Source organism: Carassius gibelio, chromosome B11 (genome assembly GCF_023724105.1).
Source record: "Carassius gibelio isolate Cgi1373 ecotype wild population from Czech Republic chromosome B11, carGib1.2-hapl.c, whole genome shotgun sequence".
Classification (NCBI taxonomy): Eukaryota; Metazoa; Chordata; class Actinopteri; order Cypriniformes; family Cyprinidae; genus Carassius; species Carassius gibelio.
In genome coordinates this window covers 22,340,563-22,368,562 of record NC_068406.1, presented here as the reverse complement: position 1 = coordinate 22,368,562, position 28,000 = coordinate 22,340,563, and the positions used below count along the sequence as shown (strand labels likewise).

General features: G+C 37.1%; 2 protein-coding genes across 8 annotated transcripts; one reads left to right on the top strand and one right to left on the bottom strand.

Moving 5' to 3' along the window:
• Nucleotides 1-2,436: 2,436 nt before the first annotated feature.
• On the top strand, nucleotides 2,437-22,239 carry LOC127968581 (myomesin-2). Of its 7 annotated transcripts, none has more exons than XM_052569874.1 (37): nucleotides 2,437-2,500; nucleotides 3,324-3,426; nucleotides 4,794-4,886; nucleotides 5,064-5,199; nucleotides 5,393-5,538; nucleotides 5,830-5,922; nucleotides 7,504-7,592; nucleotides 7,675-7,716; nucleotides 8,801-8,962; nucleotides 9,045-9,206; nucleotides 9,290-9,431; nucleotides 10,247-10,440; nucleotides 10,899-10,955; nucleotides 12,050-12,177; nucleotides 12,485-12,668; nucleotides 13,102-13,276; nucleotides 13,401-13,522; nucleotides 14,327-14,514; nucleotides 14,627-14,753; nucleotides 15,209-15,387; nucleotides 15,469-15,583; nucleotides 16,763-16,922; nucleotides 17,219-17,325; nucleotides 17,408-17,452; nucleotides 17,536-17,672; nucleotides 18,273-18,417; nucleotides 18,532-18,591; nucleotides 18,699-18,766; nucleotides 18,843-18,956; nucleotides 19,081-19,168; nucleotides 19,502-19,540; nucleotides 19,638-19,743; nucleotides 19,922-20,085; nucleotides 20,300-20,336; nucleotides 20,870-20,892; nucleotides 21,178-21,233; nucleotides 21,376-22,239. In XM_052569874.1, the coding sequence occupies exons 2-37, from the start codon at nucleotides 3,347-3,349 to the stop codon at nucleotides 21,847-21,849; spliced, it is 4,437 nt and encodes a 1,478-aa protein (XP_052425834.1). In that variant the 5' UTR covers nucleotides 2,437-2,500; nucleotides 3,324-3,346; the 3' UTR covers nucleotides 21,850-22,239. The 7 variants fall into 7 exon arrangements, with proteins under 7 accessions (XP_052425834.1, XP_052425833.1, XP_052425836.1 ...); XM_052569873.1 differs by having other exon boundaries at nucleotides 4,791-4,886; XM_052569876.1 differs by lacking the exon at nucleotides 3,324-3,426.
• An 820-nt stretch (nucleotides 22,240-23,059) lies between these two features.
• On the bottom strand, nucleotides 23,060-26,316 carry lgsn (lengsin, lens protein with glutamine synthetase domain). Its single transcript, XM_052569872.1, has 4 exons — nucleotides 26,169-26,316; nucleotides 25,361-25,991; nucleotides 25,106-25,272; nucleotides 23,060-24,422 (listed from the first exon to the last, which is right to left on the bottom strand). The coding sequence occupies exons 1-4, from the start codon at nucleotides 26,196-26,198 to the stop codon at nucleotides 23,235-23,237; spliced, it is 2,016 nt and encodes a 671-aa protein (XP_052425832.1). The 5' UTR covers nucleotides 26,199-26,316; the 3' UTR covers nucleotides 23,060-23,234.
• Between the last annotated feature and the right edge of the window lie 1,684 nt (nucleotides 26,317-28,000).

Here is a 28,000-nt window from a genome sequence, read left to right as displayed (position 1 = left end):
AAATTACTTTAAAGTTTGAGTTACTTACATGCGTATTCATTAGTGTGTTGATGCTGACTTAGTATTTATCCAGGGCATTATTTAATGTTAGTTAGTCATTATTTTCCATTATTAAACTACAGTGTTTTATAATGCAAGTAAGGCAAGACAAGACAAGGCAATTTATTTCTAAAGCACGATTAAAAACAACAAGTTGACCAATGTGCTGTACAGATTCTAACAACATCAACATATACACAAAAAACATTTCACAAATAACAACATATCACTGAATAGCATTTAGCAAAAAAGCCTGGGAGAATAAATTCGTTTTTTAAAGGGACTTAAATGACAGCAGCACTCTTTCAAAATCACAAATGGATAAAAATTGTTTAATCATTGCCAGTGTTCTTAGTTGAAAAAACCCTGATCGAACAACACCATTGATCTGCTTATCAAAATTTCAAGGCATCATCAAAAATTACACCTACATTTTTTACCATGGATATACCATAGTTAGGTAAAGGGCCTAAATCAATATTAGTAGACCTAGATGCATTGGAGGGTGCAAAAAATTGATGGTAAAGTGCAGAAAATTCACAGTCAACCATGTTTTCAAGTCCTTTAAGCATGCGAGAAGAGGTTCTAAAAAATTGCCTTTCTTCTTTACAGGTACATTGATCTACGTAGCATCAGTGCAGCAGTGAAACGATATACCATGTTTACTAAAGATAGATCCAATTGGCAATGGCAGCATATACAATGAAAACAGAGTAGGTCCCAAAATGGAGCCTTGTTGGATCCCACATGTAAGAGAGGCAGATGATGATGAAAAATTGCCCAGGGTAACTGAAAATCTCTTATTTGTTAGATAGAACTTAAACCAGTTTAAAACAGTACCTCAAATCCCTACCACCTGTTCAAGTTGAGTAATAAGAATTCATGGTCTATGGTGTCAAAAGCTTCACTAAGGTCAATTGACACCAGAAATGCAGTATCACCAGTCTACCACTAGCAGAACATCATTGCAAACTTTCAAAAGTGCAGACTCTGTACTATGATGCTCCCTAAAGCCTTATTCAAAAAAGACTGCAATTGAATAAGGAAAGCTTTCTCCAGCACCTTTGATAAAAAAAGGCAGTTTTGAAATGGGCCTGTAATTTGCGTAATCTGTAGGATCCAATTTAGTATTTTTAATTTATGGTTGCACTACAGCATGCTTGAAAGATGCAGGAAAAATCCCTGATACAAGGGAGCTATTTATTATTGATAAAATGCTAGGCCCAACTACATCAAATGCTTTTTTAATTAGTCTGGATGGAACAACATCAAGAGGGGAATCCGATGGCTTCAGCTGATCAACTATTCTAGCCAAGGTAGAAAATTGAAGAAGTTTGAACTGATAAAACACAGTAAGGCAACAGGAAGGAGCAGAGGGATCACCATCTACAGGAGGAATTTGGGATCTAATCCTTTCAGTCTTTGATACAAAAAAAAACCTCATATAAGTATATTGCATTTAGCGTATGACAACAACAACAAAAAAGCATAGTGTCGAATTTTTTTATTAGTAGTATTTTATTTGATTTTTAATGTATTTAACAACTAGTAATAATAATAATAATAAAAATGATAATTTGTCATTCATTCATTTCATTTGATTCGTTTTATGAATTTATTAATTTAGTTTATACATGAACATTATTTTCACGCTAATTTTTTCCTCTGATTTTTCCTGTTCTTGTTCTACGTCTATAAGATGTGGTTTGACAGACAGTATTGATTAATTAATGACTTATACAGCACTACTGTAACTGCAGGGTGTCTATTACAGTCTCTCTCTCTGTTTTATCTCCCGTTAAAAATAGATGTTGGCAACTGTAGGCAAGGGGAGGGGAAGTAGATCAAAACCCTAAAAGGGCTCTTAAGACGCCGACTTCGGCATCCTTTTGGAAGTTGTTTCTACTTTTAGAAAAAAAAAGATGAAAAAGTACTTGTCTTTGCATTAACCCAAGGAGAAAGAGAGATATGTATATATGTATGGATGTATGTATATATAATATTTACAAGCCAAAGCATCTTTAAAAATTGAGCCAAGGGCAAAAAGAGAACAGAGTTTAAACCCAAAGTTGTGGTCGTTGTAGAAAACGTGCTTCTATCCTTCAGAAGTGAGTGAGAACGCACACAAGGCTACAACTTCCCAATGCCGATCCTGCTGGGGTTGTGCTTCCAGGTAAAATCTTGTTTTACCCTAATTGTATGTCTCAAGAGTCCAATTAAAAAGCAATAAATGAACATTTGCCCATCTTAAACTAAATCTGTTGTCTTGCTCTCTTTCAGTCGGTAAAATGGTCTGAAAATTGAGGTAAATGCTATATATAGTCTTAAGAGTATCCTTACATGGGGCGGCTGAGTGAAGGCATTCCCTAAGTGAGTGCATTATTTTTGTTCCTTCAGCAGGAGCTTTCCAACTGCTCTCAGGCTGCTCTTCCAACACTCAAAGCTCTTCTTTTCTCTTGGGGTAAGTGCAGCTTTATTTTGTTAATCTGTTAACAGATACCTTTTGGGAGACGTACGCTTCCCAGATGATCATATTGTGTGTATTTCACACGCATGATTTCAACTGAATATTGACATTATTGAATTTTGAAAGTCTCCGGTGTTTAGAGCTTGAAGTGATTCTGCACTTGAGGTCATTGCAAAATGTTTTGAGCCTTCTTTATCTTCATATTAGATGTAGTTCCAAAAATCTTGTTTTGGAATGAGTCGGTCTAAATCTAACTGAACAAATCCTGTAGTTTGTTTGTTTCCACATGAGACCTTATGGTCATAGCAACCTGTCACATTATGTGCAGGTCAAAGGTCAAATCTAAGGTTTTTTGCTCAGATTCTTTTGCTCCCACTTGGATTTTAGTAGCTCTGAGATGTTTGTGTCCAGTTATTCTGAGGTCAGCTTTTCACTTTCTGCCTGTAATGCGATGCACTTGAGCTCATGGAGCTGCTGATTGGCTGGAATGTGAGGAGAGGTGGTTTTGGTGCTAGTTTACAATAACCAGTAGCTAAAGTAAAAAACTGACTCTGGGAATATACAGTATTTTATATTGCACTGATTTATTTTGGACAGGCAATATTCAGTTTTCGAGTGTATGTATGTTTATAAGGTTATTTCTTTTAGAATTTCGGAATCATTTGAATTTTCAAATCATTCTATATTTGTTTGTGTATTACATGTCTCTTGCTAACCAATATTACTATGTGCCATGCTCATATTTAACATTCTTAATGGTTTATTTTGCCCAGTATGATGAATTAGACTGCACAGTAAGTCTTGGTGTGGTCTAAAGGTCTTTTTCAGAGTGTTCCCGACATGCCTGCAAAGGGCGTTACACTTTATCGGCAGGAGCAATCGCAACATCAAAGCTCAAAACATGTTGTCCAACACTCAAGGTATGGGATGCGGTTGCACTGAATTCGAATGGCCGAGCATATGGATAGCTTTGACATGAATTTGGCTCAGCAGGCCAGAAGATCTGTCCTTAAACACACAGCAGCTTCCGCTTGTGCTAATACCGCTCTCTATGTTGCTTCATAAGAGACCCGAAGGACTAGTGACCTGATTAGACACTGGTATATGCAAAGCTAGTGTGCTCTGTGAACAGACTCAACATTACGTCATACATCAGTGGTGAGAAAGGAGAATATACTGCTTGGCATACTGTAGGAAAATATGATATAAGGCATGGCGCTCAAGCTTTTTGGCTGTCAAAAAAGAAAGTGGTTTGTATTGACATTTTGGGTGAAGAGTATCGGGGGGATTCAGATTTGCTTCAGTGTGGAGGCTGTTGAATTTAGGTTAACAAGCATGAATAAATCCGCTTTCATCAAACCATCAACAGGTCATCAACTCATTAGTAGAGACTTTAAGACATAAAATTGGTGTCACAGAAAGGAGACATGCAAAATGTGCAGTGGTGGGGTGCCTCCAGGACCTGTGTTGGGAACCATTGCGTTGAAGGAACAAATGTGTTGCTCTGATCAACTTGGCCCTCAAAAATCAAAGTTTGAGATTTTGCAATAGACTGGAGAATCTGGATCCAGAAAGTATATTGTATTTAGCAGAACAGAAAAGATTAATAGTAATCTAAATCACAATTTTTGTAAAGCTTTACTGGCGCTGGTGACTGAAATATGCTTTTTAGCGTTTCCTGTTAAATTTGTTTAATTTTATTTTTGAAGGGACTTTAAAAAGAGGAGGAACAAAGAACGTATTCATTTACTAATTAATTATGAACTTAACCATCTAAAGTGGTACACATTTTAAAACAATAAAAATATACTTATTTCCATTATAGGTACTTATTTCTATTAATATACAAAAAGAATATATACTAAATGTAACTGCAAACTGAATTCTATGTTTCCTGACATAATATAAAAAAAACAATTAGTTAAACGTAAGTGTTTTTTTTTTTTTTTTTTTTTTTTTGTATAAGACACTTAGGTATAGGACATAAAGGCATCTTTATATTTAATTTCATAATAACTTGTGTTTTTAAAATGTGGTTTAAGTGAATGTACCGACAAGTATTTGTAGCAAACTAAAATATACATTATTATCCAATTTTAAGCAATAATAACCACTGTATAGTAGGCCCAATCCACAATATACAGTGTACTGCAATAATAAACAATGCAACTAATCCTTCAGTAGTTGAAACTCAGACTTTCACACAACGGCACAAAGTGTGAAATGTAACAAACTGCTGTCACACAATGCAAACATGACTCAAACCCTGTTCTGATGTGTACAGCAGGAAATCAAGCTCTCGGGTAGAGAAGAAGGAGCAGGTCCAGGCCTCTGAGGCTATGGCAGAACAAGCCTACACAGTGCCAACCTTCAGGGAGAGGTGAGATTTTATTGGCTCCTGCATCTATTACAGTTCAGAGGGCTATTTAAAGACAGTGTAAGAGTAACCCTGACGCCTGCTTCCATATTTACAGATGACAAAAATGATAATGTCACTGTACTCTGAAGACCTAACCTGTGAATTCTGGAATGTAAATGTTGAGTTTTGTGTCCGCAGGGCTCCTGAAGGCATGCAGGAGTATCAGAGAATGGCGGCTCACTATGGAAGAGATTTGGTTCATCTGCAGCAGGAGCTGCACAGGATGAAAGTGGCCACAAAGGAGCAAGTCAACAATATTGAGATTACTAGAGAGGTGAACATCATCCTAATTATCTCTCTTTCTCAAAAAATCTCAGTGTGTGCCCAAAAATGATCATTCGTGTTGATGAACTCGTGTTGTTATTCCGAACCTGATGGCTTTTTTCTTCTGTGGAGCACAAAAGAAGATATTCTTAACAGTGTTGTGTGTTTTGTCCATACAATGACTTTTTCCTGTATTTTAACAGGTGAAGGGAATGTGGAAGGATTGTCCTGCGGAGGTTCCCAAAGCGCCGGACTTCCAGATCAGTCTGAGAGCTCACACTGTGTGGGAAAAGACTCCGGTCAAGCTGTTCTGCACCGTGTCCGGCCAACCCAGCCCTACTGTCAAATGGTTTGGATTCAGTTTGATTTTCCAAAACCTTTATAAAACATGCTTTAGTAATGATCTGATGGCATAATTTAAACTTCAGCAGCATAAACGGTGATATTATTTGAATAATCTTAGTGAAAAGGTGATTCAGTCATTGAATTTTTTTCATAAAAACATTTAGATGTATTGTTAGTAAAACTTTGCTTCATTCATGAGGTCCTTTACGTGTTTTCAGTCTCTGCTGTGGTTTAACTCTCCTACTAATCTGGTCCAAATGAAGCATAACGGTACAGTTTTTCTCTGTATTTGCAGGTATAAGAATAATGTTGCCATTGAGCCCTTGAGTGCTCCTGGAAAATACAAAATTGAGAACAAGTATGGTGCTCACAGTCTGATTATTAGCAGGTAAGACCTCTCACACTCTCAGTTCACAGTTAAGCCTCTAAAAGTTCCTTGTTCCATTTTTAATTTAGAGTTGCTAACAATTAAACAAAACCCTCAAGTTACTCTTTATTACACATGTACTGTACCTAAATGAATTAGAAAGAGAGCTTATCTTTAATATTTATCTACCCTTGCGTCTTCAAAACTCATTTGATTGTCTCTCTTTCCTGGAACACAAAGTGAGATATTGCAAACAATGTCCAAGCTGCTCTCTTCCATATGAAAATGAACATTGTAACATTTTTTTTTTTTTGTTTACAAAAAAAAAAAAAAATGCTAGTGAAATAAAAAAAAACTGTTAAGATGCCTTATCATATATTATGAAATATTAATATACTGTCATTGTTATTTTTTTTTATAACAGTTTTATAATTTATGGTAATTTATAACAGTAAATCTACATTCCCAGAAGTCTCTATAAATGACACGTCACATGTTGTATTAGTAATGTATTTTAGTGTGTTTTGAGTTGCATTTGATGTCATTTAGTTTTTATTGTGACAGTGTTTTGTCAGTCACAGCTGACAGGTTGACTGTAGCAAATATCTGACCGTTTTTAACCATAAACTTTAACAATTATACAAGGCCACATCGTCAGAGACTAATTATTTACATTTTAATCTTGTCCTCTCACAAAGATGCGATATCATCTGATTTAATGAAGCTTACAAAGCATACAGATTACTTTTATGGTGCTTTTGGTCCATTTACTTTCACTTTTTGGAGTGCAACTCTCTATTTTCCATCTGTAATGATCTGCGAATATGAATGAAGTACTTGTGAGAGCGACACTTTCCAATTTAGTCCCAGTGAGGTTCATCTTGAAGAAGTCTCAGCTGTTGGTTCTGCTCAACTTAGCAATGCGTCATTTGATCCTGGAACGCCTGACGCCCGTGGAGACTCGCAGCGGCTCTCAGAGATCCCAGGACGTTTGGTCTGACCAGACGCTCATTCATTCTCACAAAAGCTTGTTGTATGTTTTCCTACAGCTCTCAGACAGATATCAAATCATGCGGAAATAATCAAAAAAATTGGTGTATTGGTCAGGACAAACGTCTCTTATGCATGGCAAAGGAAACGGAGTGGCTCTAAAATAGTCCACAGGGACAGAAGGTCACATTTCGGTGCTCTATTCTCACTCCTTCAAGGACAGCAAGGCATGTCTGAGTCCAGCACACTGCTGTCGTCTGAGATCATGTTCTGGATGCAAAGTCTCTCCACTCGTACCAAATAGTTCTTGAAAGAAGAGCATAGAGAGCATTTCCACCCTGTTAAATAAAAATTAGGCTGCTTTTACTCTCCCCTGAGGCATCCTAGGTGTATATTACTTTCTTCTTTCAGACGAATCCAGTCAGAGTTATATTAAAAATATATATGTCTTTGATCTTTCAAGCTGTTTCAATGGGTGTTGCATTCCTTCAGTCCAAAAGACGTGAAACTAAAAGCACACCTGAATTTGGAAAGGCAGTAATGATAATTCTCCTTATATTTCTGGGTACAACACCCATTTATTTACATTGAGATTGTGTTGTTTGGTTGCAGATGTGCAGTTACTGATTCTGGAGTGTACAGTGTTGTGGCAACCAATCCGCATGGAAAGACCACTTCCAAAGCCACTGTTTGCGTCAGGAGTGAGTGTCTCTTCTTTTCTCCTCATCTTTTCTCTTCTCTTTTGGTCTTTCAGTCATTTCCCCCTCTTGTCTTTCCATGTAGGGCCACTAGAGGGAGGAGAGCTGTCCTATCTGCCAGGGCAAGGTGAGATGGAGCTTGCATTTGGCTGAAGGACCTTACTTGAGATCATGAGCCATAAACATGTTCTGTTCTGTATGGAAAGCCTTGATAAGACATGGAAACAGTGTTACATTTTTCCCAGGGTTTATTTGTGCTTGTAAACAGAAGGCAGTGTGGTAAACTTCTCCTAGAGCTGTCGATTATACAAAGAAAGTGTCCATAGTTTCTGAATCCTTATTAATTCTCATAGATCCTCAAATGACTTGACGAACTGGGTTGTGGAAAAATAACGAACAGAACAAATTGCAATTTTTTTGGTGTGTGAAAGTTAATATGAAATATAGTAAATGTGAAATATGAAGACTACTGTTTCACGGGGGGATGAAGTTTACATCTTTGGGATTTAAGCAAATGAAATATAGTTGCTAAATATATAAATAAATGTAGAAAGAAAGAAACAAACAAAAATATAAATGCAATTAAATCTAATACAAATAAATAGTAGTACATTGATAATAAATAAAATACATGAAAAAAGTCAAATTACGACAAAAACAAAAAACCAAGTTATCTTAAAGTTATTTAAAACAATATATCATAGTATTAAAGAGAAAAAAAAAATTAAGTCATTTCTTGCAGCTTTAAAATATTTCATATAGGTTAATAATTTGTAATTGAGCTTACAATCTCTCTTACCACTTTTTTAAGGCAATGCAAAAGTTTTTAAGTGAATGCAAATTTTTTCAAGTCAAGCCAGACACATTAAAATAGAATTTTTCTATCAGCTTATAACAGTCTTATTTATTTATATTAAAAAGTCATCTGTTGTGAATATTTTTGGCGGCTTTCAAATATTTGATATAAATTAGATTAGAGTGCAGTCTCTATGATCATGAAAAACAGTCTTGCAAATTATTTGTGTTAAATATATATATATATATATATATATATATATATATATATATATATATATAAATAAATACGAGGAGTTAACTCAAACACAAAATCATTAGCTAAACAAGCTTTGCACAATCTAATGGTTTGGTTTATTGGTATGGTGGATATCTGACCCATGGGTGGTCTTGGGTTTAAATTGTGTTTCCTTTAGCTCCTTTCTTCGGCATTCATCCCAGCAAGCTTGAGGTGACCCTGCTGGAGTCATTTGGAGTGACGTTTGGTACCGAAGGAGACTCTGTTAGTCTGGTGGCCAACATGGTGGTGGTGCCTGATCTCCCAAACCTGCCGCCCGAGGCCACGTGGTACAGAGATGGTGAGAGCCTGCATTCCTCAGTCAGTTTAGAAGCACTGAAAAACGCTCAACTGATACTAACACTCTGTATTTGTGTGTGTAGATACTTTGCTAGTTCCATCCAGATGGGCTGAGATGTCAGTTGGTGGTGGGGTCGCCAAGCTTACACTTCCTCACCTGAACAAGGATGATGAGGGTCTTTACACGCTTCGTATCTGGAGCAAGGGTGGATCTGTTGAACACAGTGCTTACCTGTTTGTTAAAGGTACAGAACATGTGACGCATTAGCTAACCATCACTAAAATATCTGGGAGCTAACATATATACATGTCTGTATTTGATTGACAGATGCCACTCCCACAGTGGCCGGGGCCCCTGGAGCCCCCATGGATGTTAAAGTCTCTGATGTCAACCCAGATTATGTCCTGGTCTCCTGGAAACCTCCAAACACCACCCACGAGGCTCCCATCACTGGATACTTTGTGGACAGGTGAAATTGCGAGTTACAAAGTCAGGAGCGTGAGATTTAAACTTGCAGTTCGGAGAAATAAAGAGAGAATTGAGAGATATGAACCCGCAAATTAGACTTTTTGTTTATATCTCTCAATTCTGACTTAATAACTTGCGACTGTGTGTTATAAAGTCAGAATTGTGAAGTATAAACTAGTGCTGTACAATGATTAATCACAATTAACCGCATCTAAAATAAAAGTTTTTGTTTACTTAATGTATGTGTGTGTGTGTGTTTTATATAAATACACACATAAACAGCATATATTTTGAAAATATTTACATGTATATATTCATATTAATATAATTTGTCATGTATAAATACATTTAATATATAAACGTAACGTATTTTTCTTAAATATATACATGCATGTGTGTGCATTTATAAATATATAATGAATATACACAGTACACACACATATATTACGTAAACAAAACCTTTTTCTTTTGGATGTTTTTAATTGTGACAGCACTAGTATTAATTCCTAAAGTATAGACTATAAAAAGTATAAAATATGATATAATTTTTTCTTAGCAAAACTCGCAGTTTTGAGTTTGTTTCTCCCTATTCTGAAGGGAAAAAGTCAGAATTGCGAGTCTATATACCACAAATATGACGCTATATTTAGCAATTCTAAAGAGTTTCAGTATCATGCAATTATGATACAAAAAATCTCAGGAGCTTTTTTTATTTTTTATTCAGTGCAAAAATGGCCATACATTTTAATTATTTAGATAAATATTTAAGAGTATTTTAAAAAAGTCTTACATACTTTACATCTTGTGTCTTGCAAGACGCAAGTCAGGAACCAAGGACTGGGTCCAGGTCAATGACTCCCCTGTGAAAGTGTGCAAGCTGCCCGTCCACGGCCTGACCGAGGGGGCTTCCTATCACTTCAGAGTGAGGGCTGTGAACAAAGATGGCATCAGTCTGCCTTCCAGGATGTCTTCTGGAGTGACCGCTGCAGAAGTGGAGAGTGATGTGGAAGGTAGGACAAAAACACAGCACAAAAACAACAGATAAAGACATCTTGCGTTAAAACAGGACCAGCATAACCCACATGATTTACATGAGCTGTTATAATTAATTCAAGCAAAATGCAAGCTTGCATCAGGAGCAAAAACAAACACAAAAAACACTTCTTCAAGCCCCAGACACATCTGGATTTAGTCACGGTAAGTGTACAGGATGCAGCGTTATGCTTTTGCTCCGAATTTATAAATAATTTTCTCACTTGTGTGATCCAAGTGCCTTTAATACTTCACTTTCTGTGTTTTTTCAAATTCATTAGATGCCTTTAGTGTCACTTTAGAAATACACATTTCATGAAAGTGTAAAGGCATCTGTACAGGTGATCTTAAAAGGAGTCTAGTGTTTAATATTTGTAAATGCAATCACCCAACCTGATGTAGAATTGAAGTATTATGTTTATGTATTGTGAAACAGTGATTAAAATCGAAGGGAAATATGACATTGCGATTCGACAGGAGGAACTGCAAGGAGGTACTTCAATTTCAGATTTCACTGAGCCATTAATATCATCTTTCTCCATCCTCTCAATCCAAACAAATGCATGCCGTTTCTGTCAAATTACAATTTAACACTTAATCCATTTTTTTCATTCATTCATTTAATCTAGTAAAACGTCAAGGCTTAAACAAAACCTTGATTTTTGAAAATGTACATTCAATTTTTTTTAAGGAAGACAACTCTTCCTTGAGTATTATATAAAAATATGTATTCATGTGACCGTTGTAACCAAGAATAAAGAAAAACCATGGAATATCCATGGACCTCAATGATTTTATGTTAAAATTCATATGAATGGAAGGTGCCCAGTAACTAATCACATTTTTCTTCCTTTTTAATCATCTGTTTGGCTTCATTTTAAGTAGTCCTGACTTCAAAGTCAGGATATTACATGTCATCTCCCAATTAATATTAGGCTATGTAAACTCCATATTAATTCAAATATATCGTTAGAAAATAAATAGTAATGCAGCATGGAGCATGACTTCCAAAAGTATTTCTAAGTCAGCTAATTAGACTGGATTGACAACAAGTGCAAAAATGAATAAATAGTATCTATAACAATAATAAATGTTAGATAAGGTTATATATTAAGGGTGAACTTCTAACCAATAATTCTGATTAAATATCATCTCTTCATTTAACCCAAAACATGTGTGTTCCTCAGACTCAATTTAACCAGCAAATAAATGAGTGAAATAATCTGTTCATTAAATCCAGCTAAATTAAACAAATCCAATTAAATAAATCTAAAAAGTATTAAAACGTTGCAGTGTGGTCTAAATCCTAAAATGTTATTTAAAGGGATATGACCAACTGAATTTTTGGCTGCTATTTGTTTTCTTATACAATTTGGTAAAGTAATCAATACAGTATACTGTATGCCCTTCAGTTCTTTCTCTACCGTAGTTTTTGTTTGTCAGTGAACAGGTCCAAAGTTTTTGCCAGAAATTCATGTTGTCTCAACACATTATTACTAAGTTACTAACACACTGCACATAAGAGTGTATATGTAAAGCAGATATTGTCATCTTGTATAAATAAACATCTGATTTATTCCTATTTAGTGTATGTAACAATACCAGGTCCACCAACCAATGTGCATGCTACAGAAATAAACAAAACATATATTGTTCTGAGCTGGACACCACCTAGTCCTCGTGGACGGGCACCTGTCTGGTACCTCATTGAGAAGGTGTGTGTGCACTTTATGATCCGTAAAAATAATAATGTTTAAAATCTATTAAAATATGAATAATGTCAGTTTCTTAATCTTACTAGTTTTCAGAATAAACAATGTTAGATTGAAAATCAAGGAAGTCATGGAATTTGAACATCAAAATGCTATAATCTTAAATGACTAGAGTCTTTAATTGTGCTTTGAATGTAGTGTTTTAATGTAATATATTATCAGTGTAATAATGTAATGTAATGTTACAGTGCCAGTCGTCATATTTGGTCAAAAGGTTGGGTTTTTAAAGGGGAAACTCTCCATGACTTAGTGTGTAGGTGACAGTCACGTCTGGCAGAGAGTCAACACTGCGGTCCAGCTACGATCTCCCCGTTACCCTGTTTACGATATGGAGGACAACAAGTCTTACAGTTTCCGCGTAATCACTGTCAACAAGTATGGCTCAAGTGAGCCTTCAGAGCCCACAGCACCCATCGAAAAGGTGGACTCTTATGGTAAGACGGCTCTAAACTGTCAACCTGTTGTTGTGGTTGTGTAACTGTCAGATGCCAAACTATGTGATGTAAGATGTCCAGAAGATGTGCAAAAAATCCTACAAATGCTTCTTGTATAATGACTTCCATGCTGTATTTTGCATGTTTTTTTTTTTTATATTGGTATGTATGTTTATGTTACCACAGCCTTCTGCTTTGTGAAAAGGAAATCACGTAGCTTGCTAAAAGTCAGAAATATCACGATGATCTTAAATGCTTTTCCACTCCACAAAAAGTTTGTCACTGTTGTTGTTTGGCTCACATTTATTGGGTTTTAGTCCCACCTCATCCCACATCCATCCACCGTTACATTCACTTTCAGCACAGCTGGCTTCCACTCCCAGTTAAACCTGTGAAAATATCTCTAAAGGTTGTTGTGTTTTGGTTTTTGCAGGTGTCCCCTCTGCCCCGGGACAGGTGATTGCTTCTAGAAACACTAAAACGTCTGCTTTTGTGCAATGGGAGGCCTCGAAACATGCTCACAACCTCATGGGATACTATGTGGATGCCTCTCTGGTCGGCTCCAAAAAATGGTTTCCTTGTAACCACAGGCCTTACAAACACACCAGGTGAAATGCGCACAAAACATCCAGATTTTGTTTAAGCTTGCCACAATAATCGCTTGAGAATTCTAAACTGGTTTCTTGAGGTTGGTTTACATTGTGCCTGATCATCTGGATTTCCATTCGTCAGGTTTGTGGCCCATGGATTGGTCCCAGGAGATACTTACGTTTTCCGTGTGCAAGCCGTGAATGCTTATGGGTTGAGCGAAGAATCGCAGGAATCTGCTCCTCTCTTCATTGATGCTGCTCTTTGTACGTATGCAACTGTGCTGGTTTTTATTTAAAGTGGTCTTGTAGTTTATATTGACACCTACTGGCGTGGATGTATTATCCAAACATTGTCAGTTGCATTTGCAAAAATATGCAAATGTACCTAGAATAGAATAGAATATAATAGAATACAATGAGCTTTTATTGCCAGGCATGTTTACACATACGAGGAATTGGTTTTCAAGACAGAATCTTCCACAGTAAGAGAATGACAGTAACAGAACAACAACAACAAATTCTAATAATAGACAGTATATATAGTAAAATATTTGAAGTGTAAGTAGCATATTAAAGGTGCACTACATATGTTTTGTGTTTTACCGGCCTGAATACAAAAGTGGTCTTGTAGTTTATACTGACATCTACTGGTGTGGATGTATTATCATGCAAAAACAATCAGTAACAGTTGGAGATGCAATTCTAAAAAACTTGAATAAAGATTTAAATAAAGCTCTGTGTTGGTGCCATAAAAGCTTGTGTTATTTCATACAGTTGGTGCAGTGGAGTTAGGTGTGTATGTAATATATTTCCATTTATAAAGCGATTTTGCACTGATATTTACACACAAGCCTAATAAAATCTGCTCTAAAGTCATGTCAGAGTGAGGTAGACTTATTGTAGGCACGTTTTAATTCTTGGCTATTTGTGAATTTGAGTATGGCACTGCATCCATAACTAATCATCGAATCTAATGTCACGGAGTCAATGATTTAATCTTGCACCTCAATTTTATTCCATCCACAATGGCTCTAGTCACTCATAATGTATGTGATCTCACACGATCAGCTACTCCCTCCGCCCCATACGGCATCAGTCTGCTGAACTGTAATGGATCCTCCATGACCCTGGCCTGGAAACGCCCCAAAAACACGGGCGGCTCTAAGATCACATCTTACTACCTGGACAAGCGTGAAGCAGGATCAGTCGACTGGAAGGAGGTTGGCCCCAATCCGGCTGTCCACAGGACCTTCACGGTACGCTGTACATCAATATATTTCTTAATGAACTAATTAGAAAACTACTCTAAATGTGTACTGTCATTGTGTGTTTTCTGTATTGGTCTGTATTTGAAACAACTGGGTCCAGGTGGAGAATCTGACCAGTGGAGTTTTCTACGAGTTCAAGGTTCAGGCTTCTAACTTGGCCGGAGTTGGCCTGCCATCTCAGCCCAGCAAAGCTTTTGCCTGTGAAGCCTGGACAATGGCTGAACCTGGTCAGTCCCCTGTTTACTGTTCATATAAAGCAAAAGACCTAGAATCTAAAGATGAAAAATAAAACCTTTAAATCACAGCACCACAAAATCAGACACGTTTTTACTTTGAGATCAATCTGAGGTTAAATGCAGATTTTAAAACCATAACAAGAATCCGTTTCATAGTTATGATACTGTTTTTTAAATCAAATCTTTGCATAGCTATGACTGGAAACACTGGCATCTAACAATGTTAATTTAACAAAATAAAGCATATACGTTAAGCTTCTGTCATATTCTGTGTCCTTAACTCCAGAAAAATTGGTGTTTCATCATTTGAAGCAGTTAATGCAATATGGGAAGGAAAGCAATCAAATTGCAATTAAATTATGCAACTCAACACTGTTCATATATGGAGGTTGCACAGCGGAAAATACCATCTCGTCTAAGTCCATAATTCCTCTCTTTGTTATCAGGCCCGGCGTATGACATTAGTTTCTGGGAGGTTCGTGACACCTCCGTCCTGGTGCAGTGGAAGCCTCCTGTGTATAGCGGAGACTGTCCCATCACTGGCTACTTTCTGGACATGGCTAAGAAGGGCTCATCTGATTTTGCCGCTGTGAATGCCGAGCCGATTGGGCATTGCTACTTGAAGGTAACACACAAACCCCTCATTTTGTTACAGAAATCTGGGATTGGGAAATACATATTCAGTTGTTTGTACACTGATCTCTAGGTGGCTGGACTAGAGACTGGAGCGTCGTATGTGTTCAGAGTCCGGGCTTTGAATGCTAAAGGTGTTGGAAAAGCTTCAGATGTGTCCGATCCTGTATGTGCAAAAGCAATGCCAGGTAACTGCAATACTGTATTATTATCAGCTTGAAGCACTTTACAATTTATTTTGTAAATTGGATTAATTTAATGATTACTGATCATTTAACGATTAACAATATAATCGTCGATTATTTCACAGATTAAATAGTAGGCTTTGTTCTTCTATTATTCAGCTTTTACAATTTGTGCAAATACTGAGTTACACATTCTAATTAGTAAAATAAAATAAGACAACCACTTCAATTATATTACAATTGAAAAAATAGTTGTACAATATTTTAGACATTCAAAATTATGAAAAAGCAACTCATCATTCTGTCTCACAAATCATTTTGTAAGTCAAAATAATAGTATGTGATGATACATTTTATTTTTGGATAAATTATTTTATTCAAAACATTAGCTCTCTTAAAACACCTTATAGTGTCATAATAATCTAAACTTTACAGAGCTAGATTTAGCTTTAATCTATACAAACCTAACTATCACTTTATTGTAATGTATATTTATTCATTTTTGCATTCACTAATAAAAATATTTTATCTTTAGTTTGCTCCACAATGGATAGCTGCATTATAACATAAAATCAAGTTGTTATTCTAACTGAAAGCATTATTGACGGGGGGTTTTTTTCATACTGTAAATCTGCTTGCTATTAATCAATAGGTTTTATAAAGCACTATATAAATAAAAGTGATGTGACTTGAGTTCCAATTGCACAACTCCTACAAACGCATACACATAACTATGATTAGATGCTTTCTTAACCGCTGTTTTCTCATCACTGACATTTTTGTTCTCTGCTTATTTTGTTATTTAGAGGAAAACATGCAGCACACGGCTGCCTTTACACACCGGCTGTCTTTAGTGCCGTGTTTTCTTCTTCTTTTGAATTGCATCCGAGAAGCTGAATTACAGTTTTGCGCTACAGCTCTGGATTGGTCAGACCTCCTTATTGCAGGCCCTTACATTAGGTCAAATGAGATCAAAATGACTGTTCGATAAACATTTTTTTATTGACAATTAGGTTTTGATGACTAATTATTTCAGCCCTAATCCACATTCATTCTTTAACATAAAGTTTTGTTCCAAACCCATACAGTGAAAGCAAATAAGGTCACATTTCATTGAATGGCAAAAAGTGGATTATGATAAATATTTATATTTATATTATATTATTTTGCATTTTTTTTAAGGTACAAAGGAGATTGTATGTGGTGTGGATGAAGAAACCGGAGACATTTTCTTAAAATTTGAAGCTTGTGAAGTTTCCGAGACCTCTCAGTTCACTTGGTCAAAGTCCTACAAAGAAATCACTGAATCCAGCAGGGTCTCCATCACGTCCTCTGGAAGACAGTATGTCTGATCAGTGTGGATTTTGTCATTTATTCAACCCAATCTCATGAGAATTTTGAAGTATTGTGCAAATAAACGAGTTTGCACAGTCTGACTAGTGTAAAAATATCACCAACAAGGTCAAAAGATTGTACACAAATGTACATTTGAGATTCATATGAAATTGCAATCAGTTTATCAAATTGTTAAATACTTACGAATTGTCATGAGACTGTGTTGCATATATTACATCATTACATAATGAAGTTCTGTAGCAAAGTGCTCTAAATAACCAAGCTGTGTTGTGTTCTGTCAAGCTCTAAGCTGACATTTGTAAACGCTGAGAAGGAGGATTTGGGCGTCTACTCTGTCGCGGTGACTGACACAGATGGAGTTTCATCCAGTTACTCTGTCAATGAAGAAGGTCAGAGATTGGGTTTAAATATCTCTTTCTTTATTTACTTCAGAACAAGTTCAATTAATATGATACCTGTTTTCTTTTACAGAGCTCAAAAAAATGCAGGAGCTGAGCTATAACATCAGACATCCCAGTGAGTTGCCTGTGGATTGTGGATTGTCATTTCTTTAGAATCTAAGAATGATTTGGTGTTTAAATGAATGACTTTTTTATCAGTTGTCCCGCTGAAGACGGAGCTGAATTATGAGATTCTGGAGAAGGGTCACGTGCGGTTCTGGGTGCAGGCTCAGAAGTTGTCCTCCTCTGTCAACTACAGGTTCATCGTCAACGATAAAGCCATCACGAGTGCTGAGGTACAAGCACAAATGATTATATATTTACCAATAATTACCAAAATTACTTATTATTTATTACTGTTTTTTATTATTTAAAAAATAATAATTATAAACATTAGATATCTAAATTTTACACAAATAACTAATAATAATAATATGCAATTGTTGACATTATTATTATTATATACAAATAATATTGATAATCAGCCTGTTATTATTTATTTATTTGTATTATTATTATTTAAAAATGAATTATAATAAAAAATGCAAATGATTAATACAGTTAGTTATTATGATTAATATTCTTGTTGTATTTACAACATATATTTACATATATTTACAAATAATAAACAAAATTAGTTTATTAGTTTTAATTATTATTATTATTTTATTTAATTATAAAAATAAAAATAAATGTTTTAACAAATAATTATAATTTTTTTATTTGATATTTTCTATTGAATAAATTTTAAATAATAATAATAATAAAATAATATAAGTAATAATAAGAGGCATTTGTTGACATTATTGATATTAGTAGTAGTAGTAGTAGTATCATTAAAGTCACAGTTAAAACCCTTGGTAAAATTATATTTAAAATGATTATACTGTGTTTAGGGTTACAAAATCAGCCATGATGTCTCTACTGGAGTCATCCAGATGACTATTGAGCACTTCACCAAGGCCAATGAAGGCACTTACACCATTCAGATGCAAGATGGCAAGGCCAAAAGTCAAAGCACACTGGTTCTTGTGGGAGATGGTAAGGGCTTAACAGTGTCTAAAAGTAAAAGTCCAGTCACAATGCTGCTTTGGGATAACTACACAACTATAAAAACCCGTGAGCAAACATTCTTTGTATTTTTTTTAATCTTAGCATTCAAAGTTGCTCTGAAGGAAGCTGATTTCCAGAGAAAAGAGCACATCAGAAAACAAGGTTTGTGAAGCAATATAAATAAGAAACTTTTACCCCATATTGTCAGTATTGTTTGTAATAAGTGGTCAGTTTGCATTTATGAATCTGTTATATTCTGCTTCTCTCAGGCCCTCACTTCTCAGAATACCTGTCTTTCCATGTGACAGATGACTGCACAGTGATGCTTGTGTGCAAGGTAAATGCATCCCAGCATTTTAAGGACTATTTCACATTGATAGCAGAGTCTCATACCATGATTGCTTACACTGTAGCTGGCCAACGTGAAGAAAGAGACAACATTTACCTGGTTTAAAGAGGATGAAGAAATTACTGTTGATGTTCCACCAAACCCAATGTCTGGATCTTGTTCTCTTCCAATTCCCATGGTATGATAACCGGCGCTTCAGAGATCAAAGTTAAGAAAGCATTAACATAAATGCAGCAAGCCTATTGATAAATGCAATATTTAACTTGTTTTGTTTCTGTTGTTACTATTTTTTGTTCCACCAGTTCTCCAGAAAAGACCAGGGAATTTACAAAGCTGTACTGGGTGATGACCGTGGAAAAGACACTTCGGTCTATGATATTTCTGGCAAAGGTAACGATATGTATTTCATTACTATATGTGTGTCAGCTGTTTAAAGGTTTATGAATGTAAAGTTTTTACAGCAGGGACACATTAAATTAATCAAAATTGGCATTTTCTTCACAGAAATATCATGCAGCACAGCTGTTTTCAACATAAGAAGAAATGTTTCTTGATCAGCAAATCAGTTTATTAGAATGATTACATTTTAAAATCTATTCAAATAAAAAAATGATATTTTAAATTGTGGCAACCTTGTTGGATTTTTTGTCAAATAAATGCCACCATATATATTTGTAAACACTATTTGTCATGATTATAAATGTTCAATTCTCTTTTTGTCAGTGTTTGAGGATATCATCAACGCCATGGCCAGTATTGCTGGTATGTTACTGTCTTCTGATTTTATGAACTGGCTGAAATCATTCGATTGACTTCTATTTTTCAGTATCAATATTGTAATTTGTGTGTTTGGTGATAGGTTCCTCTGCCTCTGACTTGGTTCTTCAGTGCACACCAGAGGGTATCAGACTGCAATGCAACATGAAGTACTACACAGAGGAGATGAAAACTATCTGGTTTCACAGGTACACTCACATAAAGAGAAAACAACCTTATGTTCAGACTCAGGATACACAAATTAGATGATAATGAAATGATATGATAATATAAACTCAAGATCAGAACAGAGTTTGACAGGAGTGTGTGTGGTGTTTGGGAGTTGTAGCCAAAGTGACTGACTCTCTTTTGTTGTCCTGGCTTCAGAGAGAGTAAGATCTCCTCCTCAGAGAAGATGAGAATCGGAGGCACATCTGAGATGGCCTGGATGCAGATCTGTGAGCCCACAGATAGGGAAAAGGGACATTATACCATTGAGATTCATGATGGGAAAAAATCATACTCTCGCACCTTTGACCTTTCTGGACAAGGCAAGTGGAAGCTGGACTGCTGAATACTATTGGCTCAGAATTTGACCTAAAAATGGAATTTAGTTTAACATGGTTTAAAAGTTTCTCCAAAACCATTTCAAACGAACACTGGCACATGTGTTTTTTATAATGGAGTGTTTTGTTTGGGTGTTTGTCATGGACTCTTTTATAATGTGTTACTTACTTCTCTCAATGTGTTCCTTCATTCTAACAGCATACACTGATGCCTATGCAGAGTTCCAGAGACTTAAGTAAGACGCTCTCCGTTGCTTCAGTTTATTGCCTTTACTGTTTTTTTTTTCTTAAAGAGATAGTCCAACCAAAAATGAAAATTCCGTCCTCAATGACTCACCCTCATGTTGTTCTGAACCCTCAAGACATTGTCCGTCTAACACAAATTAAGACATTTTTTATGAAATCCAAGAGTTTTCTGCATTGTTGAGTAAAGTCATTGTTTTTGTTTTCTTTGTGCACAAAAAGTATTCTTGTAGCTTCATATAATTACGGTTGAACCACTGATGTTGTGGACTATTTTATGATGTCCTTTCCACCTTTCTGGGCCTTGGACATTGTACTGTAGTTGCGTTGCTGTTTATGCAGGGTCAAAAAGCTCTCAAATTTAATCAAAAATACTTTAATTTTTGTTTGAATATGAAAAGGTTTTACGTTTTGGTGAGTAATTATTGACTGAATTGTCATTTGGACTATCCCTTTAAGCATCAGCTCAAAAAGAGCCAAACACTTACAACAATTTTTCCCTTTTTTTCCCTCTTTATTTCATCAGAGCTGCTGCCTTTGCGGAGAAGAGTGAGTATTTCCGAGAACTGCTCTAATGCATCATTAATAAGTCTCTTATCCAGTTCCTATGGCAGTATGATAGTGTAAAGCTTTGTAAAATGAAAATATTGTCATTAAATCAGCTTAGGAATGTGTACAGATTGCAGAATTGTGACCCAAATTTACCTACAAATGGAAGTTACCAATTTATTATTAAATCAGTGTATTTTTTTACCTAAAACTATTAATTCTTTGAATTTACTTAAGTTGGATATAGTTTCCAAATGTGTTACATGAACTATTTGCCCTCTGTAGACCGTGGTAGAGTGGTAGGTGGCCTGCCAGATGTTGTCACCATTATGGAGAAGAAGGTAGCATGTCTTACTTTTTCCACATTCTCTAGTATATGTTATTTTTTTAATGCATTTCTAAGTGAACTGTGTTGTCATGAAGTGTTCATAAATGATGGATTGATTCATAGAACATCTGCACATACTTTGTGACCTTTCACAGAGCCTGAGTCTTACTTGCACAGTGTGGGGTGACCCCAACCCAGAGGTCACCTGGTTTAAGAATGAGCAGGAGATTGTGTCTGATGACCGCTACAAGGTCACCTTCGAGGGCGGCAAGTTCGCCAGCCTCACTATCAATACTGTGTATGTGGAAGATTCTGGAAAGTACAGCATCAATGTACGGAACAAGTACGGAGGTGAATTTGTGGAGATCACAGTCAGCGTCTACAAGCAAGGCGAAGACATCCCAGAGCCCAGATTGGGAAAGATGGCCAAGCCCGTCGCTGCCCCCAAGCCAGCTCCACAGTCCGCAAAGACCCCGACTCCTACACCCTCCGTGAAGTCCCCAACCCCTACTCCACCTCCCTCTGTGAAATCTCCCACTCCAGCTCCTAAATCACCCACCCCTCCCAGATCCCTGAGATCCCCTACCCCACCAAGATCCCTGAGATCCCCCACCCCTACTAAGAAGTAACCAGTAAACCATGGCTTACAGATTCAGAAGATACATTAAGTATTGATAGAGTTGATGTATAGTCTGAAGATGGTGTTTTAGTTTGCTGCAGTAGTCTCCAAAACAGGATCTGTCATTGGTTAAAGATACTTACAGTAAATTATCTGAGGGAAGAGTCCTTTAGGAACAGCTTCAGATTCAGTTTTAACCTTTGAAATAAAGTAAAAAAAAAAAAAAAATAGGAAGATTGTGTTTTATGTATTGCTTTCACAGCCAAATGAGTGCTGTTGGGCCAGTCTAAATCATCACAAAGGCCAACACTGTCTTATATGTCTTTGTTCTGTACCCTACAAATGCTTGTTGGTGCCAATTAAAATCCGCCGTCTCCTCTCTTGGAGCGGACCTTCAGTAGTCTGAGTTGAACTTGTCTCAACTGGTCATTCTGAGTTAATTTGATTATAACATACACAGTTATAATCGTGCTACAGTGGATTTTTTGCATAGTCAATTTCCTGTCTTCTAATTTAGTAAATCTTTAGTAAATCTAATTTACTAGCATGTTATTGAATATTTAAAGAGTTAAGTAAATGTTTGGTGTACAGGGGCAAGTCCAGTTAATGTGAAGTCATATTGGCATGAATAGCTACTGGACGAATCTAGGTCTATAATTGCATTTTGTACAAACTTGACAGCTGCAAATTTATTCAAACTAAACCGTCTATATGACATTTGAAAAAAAAAATGTTTTTGTTAATCCAACTTTCATATAAAAGATCATATACATTTACTTACTGGGACAGGTTTAAATAAAACCAATACTGCTCCTGGAGAGTCACTATTCTGCAGAGTTTAGCTGAACATGCATGAACCAGGTTACTCAAATTACTAGAAACTTCCAACTGTGCAATTGTGCTTTGACAAGTTGGAGCCAAACTCTGCGGGACATTGGCCTTCAGGATTGAACAGCCCTGCTAAATCAAATTCACATAATTTAGAAGCTATACACTATTTTATTACTAGTTTGGGGAGCTTCGAGCATGAGCTTAGCAACTTCATGAGTCTTGTCTCATGTCTCATCTTGTTATTCCAGGTCCCAGCTCAACACATTCGGAAAGTGTGTATTTCAAGTAGGTTATCTATTCATAAAAAAACAAGTCACAGTTACTTCTGAAGTTGAAGTCAACTTTAAAGTTTAAACTATTTAGGCCCAATAATGTGGTAAATGAAATCAGTCAGTGTGCAGCAGATATCAGTCAGTTATGTGGTTTTATTTTGAAATCTTGTTTGCAAAGAAGGTATTATTTTTCTTTGATACAAAGTTCTTTGTTTATACCAAATCAAAGGGAAATTAAATTTATTTCCTTGGATTCAAATACACAAAAAAAATTATTCTGCAAATTCAGATGTTAGATAAAATACTCAAGCCCCTTGTTCTTGTCGGCATCCTGCTCTTGCGTCTCAATCTCTACACGCTTCATGGCAATAAAATACTGCACAAAGGGCTCTCCCAGTGCACTACGAATCACACTGTCCTCTGCCAGAGCCACTAAAGCATCGTCCAATTGAACAGGGATTGGGAACTGTTTCTGCTGACCTGGAGCTTTGCTTAGAAGCTGTTCGGCATTCAGGCTCCGTCTAATACCATCCAGTCCTGCTGCTATTGTAGCCGCCAACACAATGTAAGGATTGGCCATCGCTGACCCCAGCTTGTTATCGATGTGAGTCTCGCGTCCACCGTGAATTTTCACGTTGAAGGCGCAGCTGTTGTCATTGCAACCACATGTGGCGTAAATATGGTTCTTGGGATTTTTCTTGCCTTTGGAAAGCTGGTTTCGACAGCCGATCCCTGGAGCCAAGAGGCAGCTCAGAGCGGCTGAGTGCTGGAGAAGACCTGAGAGCCACTTTCTTCCGATCTCCGAAAGTTCCCCGTTGCCCGAGTGGAAAAGGCTTCTTCTGCCGCCGGCATCCCAAAGGCTGTGGGAGAGTAAGCCAGAATTGTGGATGTTGCCGTCTGTGAAAAAGGTGGCGATGTAGTCGAACTTCCTGGCCATCTCTTTGATTCCTGTGCGGAAGGTGAAGGCGCTGTCAGCAGCATCAATTCCAAACCTTGGTTTGAAGCAAATCTCCATCTGTCCTGGTCCATTCGCAGATGAGAAGCTCTCGACATCAACTCCCATGTAGTACATCCCTCCAACTAGCTGCTGGAGGAAGGGTAGATCGTAGTTGCTCAACAGTGTGGTTGCAGGGAAGAACACTGCTTTAGGTCCCACTCGTTCAGGGGCCCCGAAGATGCAGCATTCATATGTGAAGGACGAGTGGATAGAGAATCCCATGCTCTGGAGTTGGCCGAGCATCTGCTTGGCGATGAGGCGGGGTGATGTTCGCAGTGGCACACCGGTGATCGTGCAGGGGTCACAGATAAGACGAGCGGTCTGGTCCGCCCAGGGAAGGATTTGGAATGTGGAAAGATCTGCGACCAGGAGGACATCACTGCTGAAGTTGGCTGCGCTCGGATGATCAACTTCGTTGACTTTAGGGCTTAGGGTTAACTCCAGGTAGCTTCTCGGCATGGGGATGCCATATACTGCTTTTTCCTGTGATGTCAATAAGAAGTAATGTTACTGAGTACTGTTTACCACGATTTTCAATACACAGTCAAATGTATTACTAACATTACAGCTGCCGTAAGCAATGTTAGCTGGCTTGCTAACTTAATATAACCGTCAACCACAAACCCCTACACACCTTTTTCTCCAAAGACGTCTCGGTATAAAGCTGAAACACGATTATAACGGCATTGCAGATGCGTTTTTTTCAACATTTATAACTGTGCAAGCATACCTATGTGCATATAAAATGCTGCATTTGGACGGGAATTTTTTTTTATAATTAATCAACTCCATGGTGGATTCAAAGTGATCAAGGGCTTAGGACGTTCCAATTCAGCCCACTGCAAAGGTTCTGTCAGTAGTGGGCACTCGTGCAACGTAATCAATTACATATATCCGAGTAAACGAGATTGAGGGAAGTTAGTAAGTGAAGGGCATTTACGTAAAAAAAAATGAACAGGAACACAGAATATTGTCATAATGCACTGGCATGTTTTTGTCTTTAGTATAAACTAAAACCAATACAATCTCATGGAAATTCGTATGTAAATAAATAATCATTTTTAAGTTATTTTGGATTCCAAAACGCTGTATACAGCAGCTTAAAATTTTACCATTACAATGTATTTAATACATAGAATCAATAAGAGGCATTTAAAAACATTTACGTGAAAGAATCGAGCTGGAACTGTCTTGGATCGGGACACGCCATGAAGATCAGTGGCCTCAAAGCGAACAAAGCTGATGTTTTCCCGGGCGATTTGCTGTTTTATGTGCTCTACATCAGAAATGAAGCTTTGCGATGCAAAAGAGAGTGCTTGTGACCTCTCATTGTCTGTTGGGAATATGATATAATACACAGATAGATGAGCAAGTTTAAGTCAATGTGTTAGATTGAAACAACCGTAAATAATTTTTCTAACCTGAGCGTGATGTACCAGCTTCTTCCCAGTGGGACGTCTCAGCAGTGGGTGAACTCATACCAGAAGACCTCCCTGGAGGTCCATCAGTCATCGAAGACCCACCAGAATCCCATCTAGAACTTCCCTCTCTGAGTCTGGATGCTCTCCTGGCTTCTGAATGGGGCTTGAAGGTGCTGAAACTCTTAGATGGCATCTGATCTGGCTTACAGTCTACTCTTTGACCCGGAGGGTAGCTCCTTCCTCCATCTTGCCCTTTTGCACCGAGTAGGGAGCTCTCACGCAACACACTTTTCAGTTCATCCAAAGTTTGTTTGGGGACGCCACCCTCACCAGTTGATGGGTAATATTGCAAGTTCTCCCTTCTCCATCCATGCATGTTGGCGTAGTCATCTTCTCTCGAGAGATCCTGGTACTGGGACTCACTGGAAACAGAGGGACAACGATGTGGAGGGCCGATGGAAATAACGATGGGGTCGTTTGTGGGGCCAGGAATTGGTACATTTGTTGGCACTAAGGGTACAGACATCCCTTTTCTGTCCCAGTCAGAAGAGGAAAGACGCTTCTCTCTGGAATCTGCATTCTTCTTTCCTGCACTCATATTCCCTCCATCCACCTGGTCTGGAATTTTTTCCTGTAGAAGTTGAAATTGATGCCTTTCAGATTGAAAATAACTCACAATACAATAACAAAAAAAAAAAGCCAAATTAATCTAAATGACAATATGCAAATATTTTTTTTAAAAATTGCATTTGATTATCTTTCAGAAATTAAAAAATAAATAAATAATCATAGTAAATAAATAATTTACCATATATCTGGATTCCTCTGATTCCTGCATAATGCTCAGGTTTGTTTGTTTTGTTTTTTATGTGAATGTTTGGAAGCTCATAACCATCTGCCCCAATCAAAGTGGCTCACACAACTGACTAACAGAGACTGAAACAAACCAATCTGCTCCCTTTCAGTCCAACGAAATGCATGAAGCATCCAGTCTGTTCACTCCCACTCATCCATTGTGAGCTTCTGCACATCAGCTGTTTTCAACAGCCCACAACACATTATTCATCAAATCTCTAGAAAGATGCAGTTGTTTGACTAAAAGGTTATTTAACAGAATACCAAAGCCATTGCTTTGAATGGAAACATAAATGAACACATAATGATGTACACTATTGTTGGCAAGCATATTAAAGAAATAAAAGGCATACAAGGAAAAAGAAAGCCTTGACCCACCCAGTTGGCAGCAACAAATTAAAGGTATGGCCAATTTGAAAATTTACGAGCGCAAATCTTTCTGAATCTTTCTGAATCGTGATCCCGCACCGAACAACAGAACTGATTCAAATGATTTGCGATCCCCAAACTGACTCAAATGATTTGCGAACCCGCTTTGAACTCCCGAACTGACTCAGATGGTTCGCAAACCCGCTATGAACTCCGGAACCGATTCAAATGATTCGCGATCTCGCTCCGAACTCCTCAACTGACTCAAATGATTCGCGAACCCGCTCCGAACTCTCGAATTGATTCAAATGATCCGGGAAGCCTCTCCGAACTCCCGAACTGATTCAAATGATTTGCGATCCCCAAACTGACTCAAATGATTTGCGAACCCGCTTTGAACTCCCGAACTGACTCAGATGGTTCGCAAACCCGCTATGAACTCCGGAACCGATTCAAATGATTCGCGATCTCGCTCCGAACTCCTCAACTGACTCAAATGATTCGCGAACCCGCTCCGAACTCTCGAATTGATTCAAATGATCCGGGAAGCCTCTCCGAACTCCCGAACTGATTCAAATGATTTGCGATCCCCAAACTGACTCAAATGATTCGCGAACCCGCTCCGAACTCTCGAACTGACTCAAATGATTCGCGATCCCACTCCGAACTCCCGAACTGACTCAAATGATTCGCGAACATAAATAAAGATATGTAATTTAAAAAAAAGTTCCTCCATTCTCCCATTCGCGCTTGCGACCGCTCGCACCTCATGTTTGCGGCTGAGTGTTCATAATTGATGTATGAACATATATGCCTGGGTAGAGTACCTCAGCAAATCAATCAATCATATTTGAGGAAGGGGGGCACAACCATACAATCCTGTAATAAAAGTTTGGTCTAACTCAAAGAAATTATTTAAAGAATTGCTTAGTAAAATATACTTAAAAAAAGATATACTAAAACATTATTTTAAAGGAATATCACACAAGTTTTCATAGAAGTTTTTATTTAAGCTTGCCCAAACAATAACACCATATTTTTCAAAAACAATTTCTAAAAGTACATTTGTATTTGTGCCTATAATGTTTATTTATTTATTATTATTGTCAGCTAATAAAACCTCTGCTTCAGGGACCATATTCATATAACATCTAAGGTTAAATGTAGCTCTTGACTGGTTGAGTTGGTGGTTAACAGTTAACAGTAGAAAATCAATTGAGTCTCCCCAGCTGTAAATGACATTGGCTATTAAAGTCTTGTGTTTCTTATAATAAATTGACATATTGATAACACTGAACCTTTTATAATGTTCTTAATTACATGTCGATGCATACTGTATGCATTAGTGAGTGTGGTGGTGCTTATGGGGTATGGTCACTTATTCCTTATATGAACTGTTTCAAATGCAAGACATTG

What these genes read in the sequence shown, in the direction of transcription:
- LOC127968581 (XM_052569873.1), top strand. Translation starts at nt 3,347, where the DNA reads ATGCCTGCAAAGGGCGTTACACTTTATCGGCAGGAGCAATCGCAACAT. An exon ending in ACAGGAGGAACTGCAAGGAG is followed by an intron (nt 10,956 to 12,049) that starts GTACTTCAATTT and finishes ATTCCTATTTAG; the next exon opens with TGTATGTAACAATACCAGGT. An exon ending in GTTCTCTTCCAATTCCCATG is followed by an intron (nt 18,957 to 19,080) that starts GTATGATAACCG and finishes TTGTTCCACCAG; the next exon opens with TTCTCCAGAAAAGACCAGGG.
- lgsn (XM_052569872.1), bottom strand. Translation starts at nt 26,198, where the DNA reads ATGCAGGAATCAGAGGAATCCAGATATATG. An exon ending in AGCTGGTACATCACGCTCAG is followed by an intron (nt 25,273 to 25,360) that starts GTTAGAAAAATT and finishes TATTCCCAACAG; the next exon opens with ACAATGAGAGGTCACAAGCA. An exon ending in TTCCAGCTCGATTCTTTCAC is followed by an intron (nt 24,423 to 25,105) that starts GTAAATGTTTTT and finishes TTGACATCACAG; the next exon opens with GAAAAAGCAGTATATGGCAT.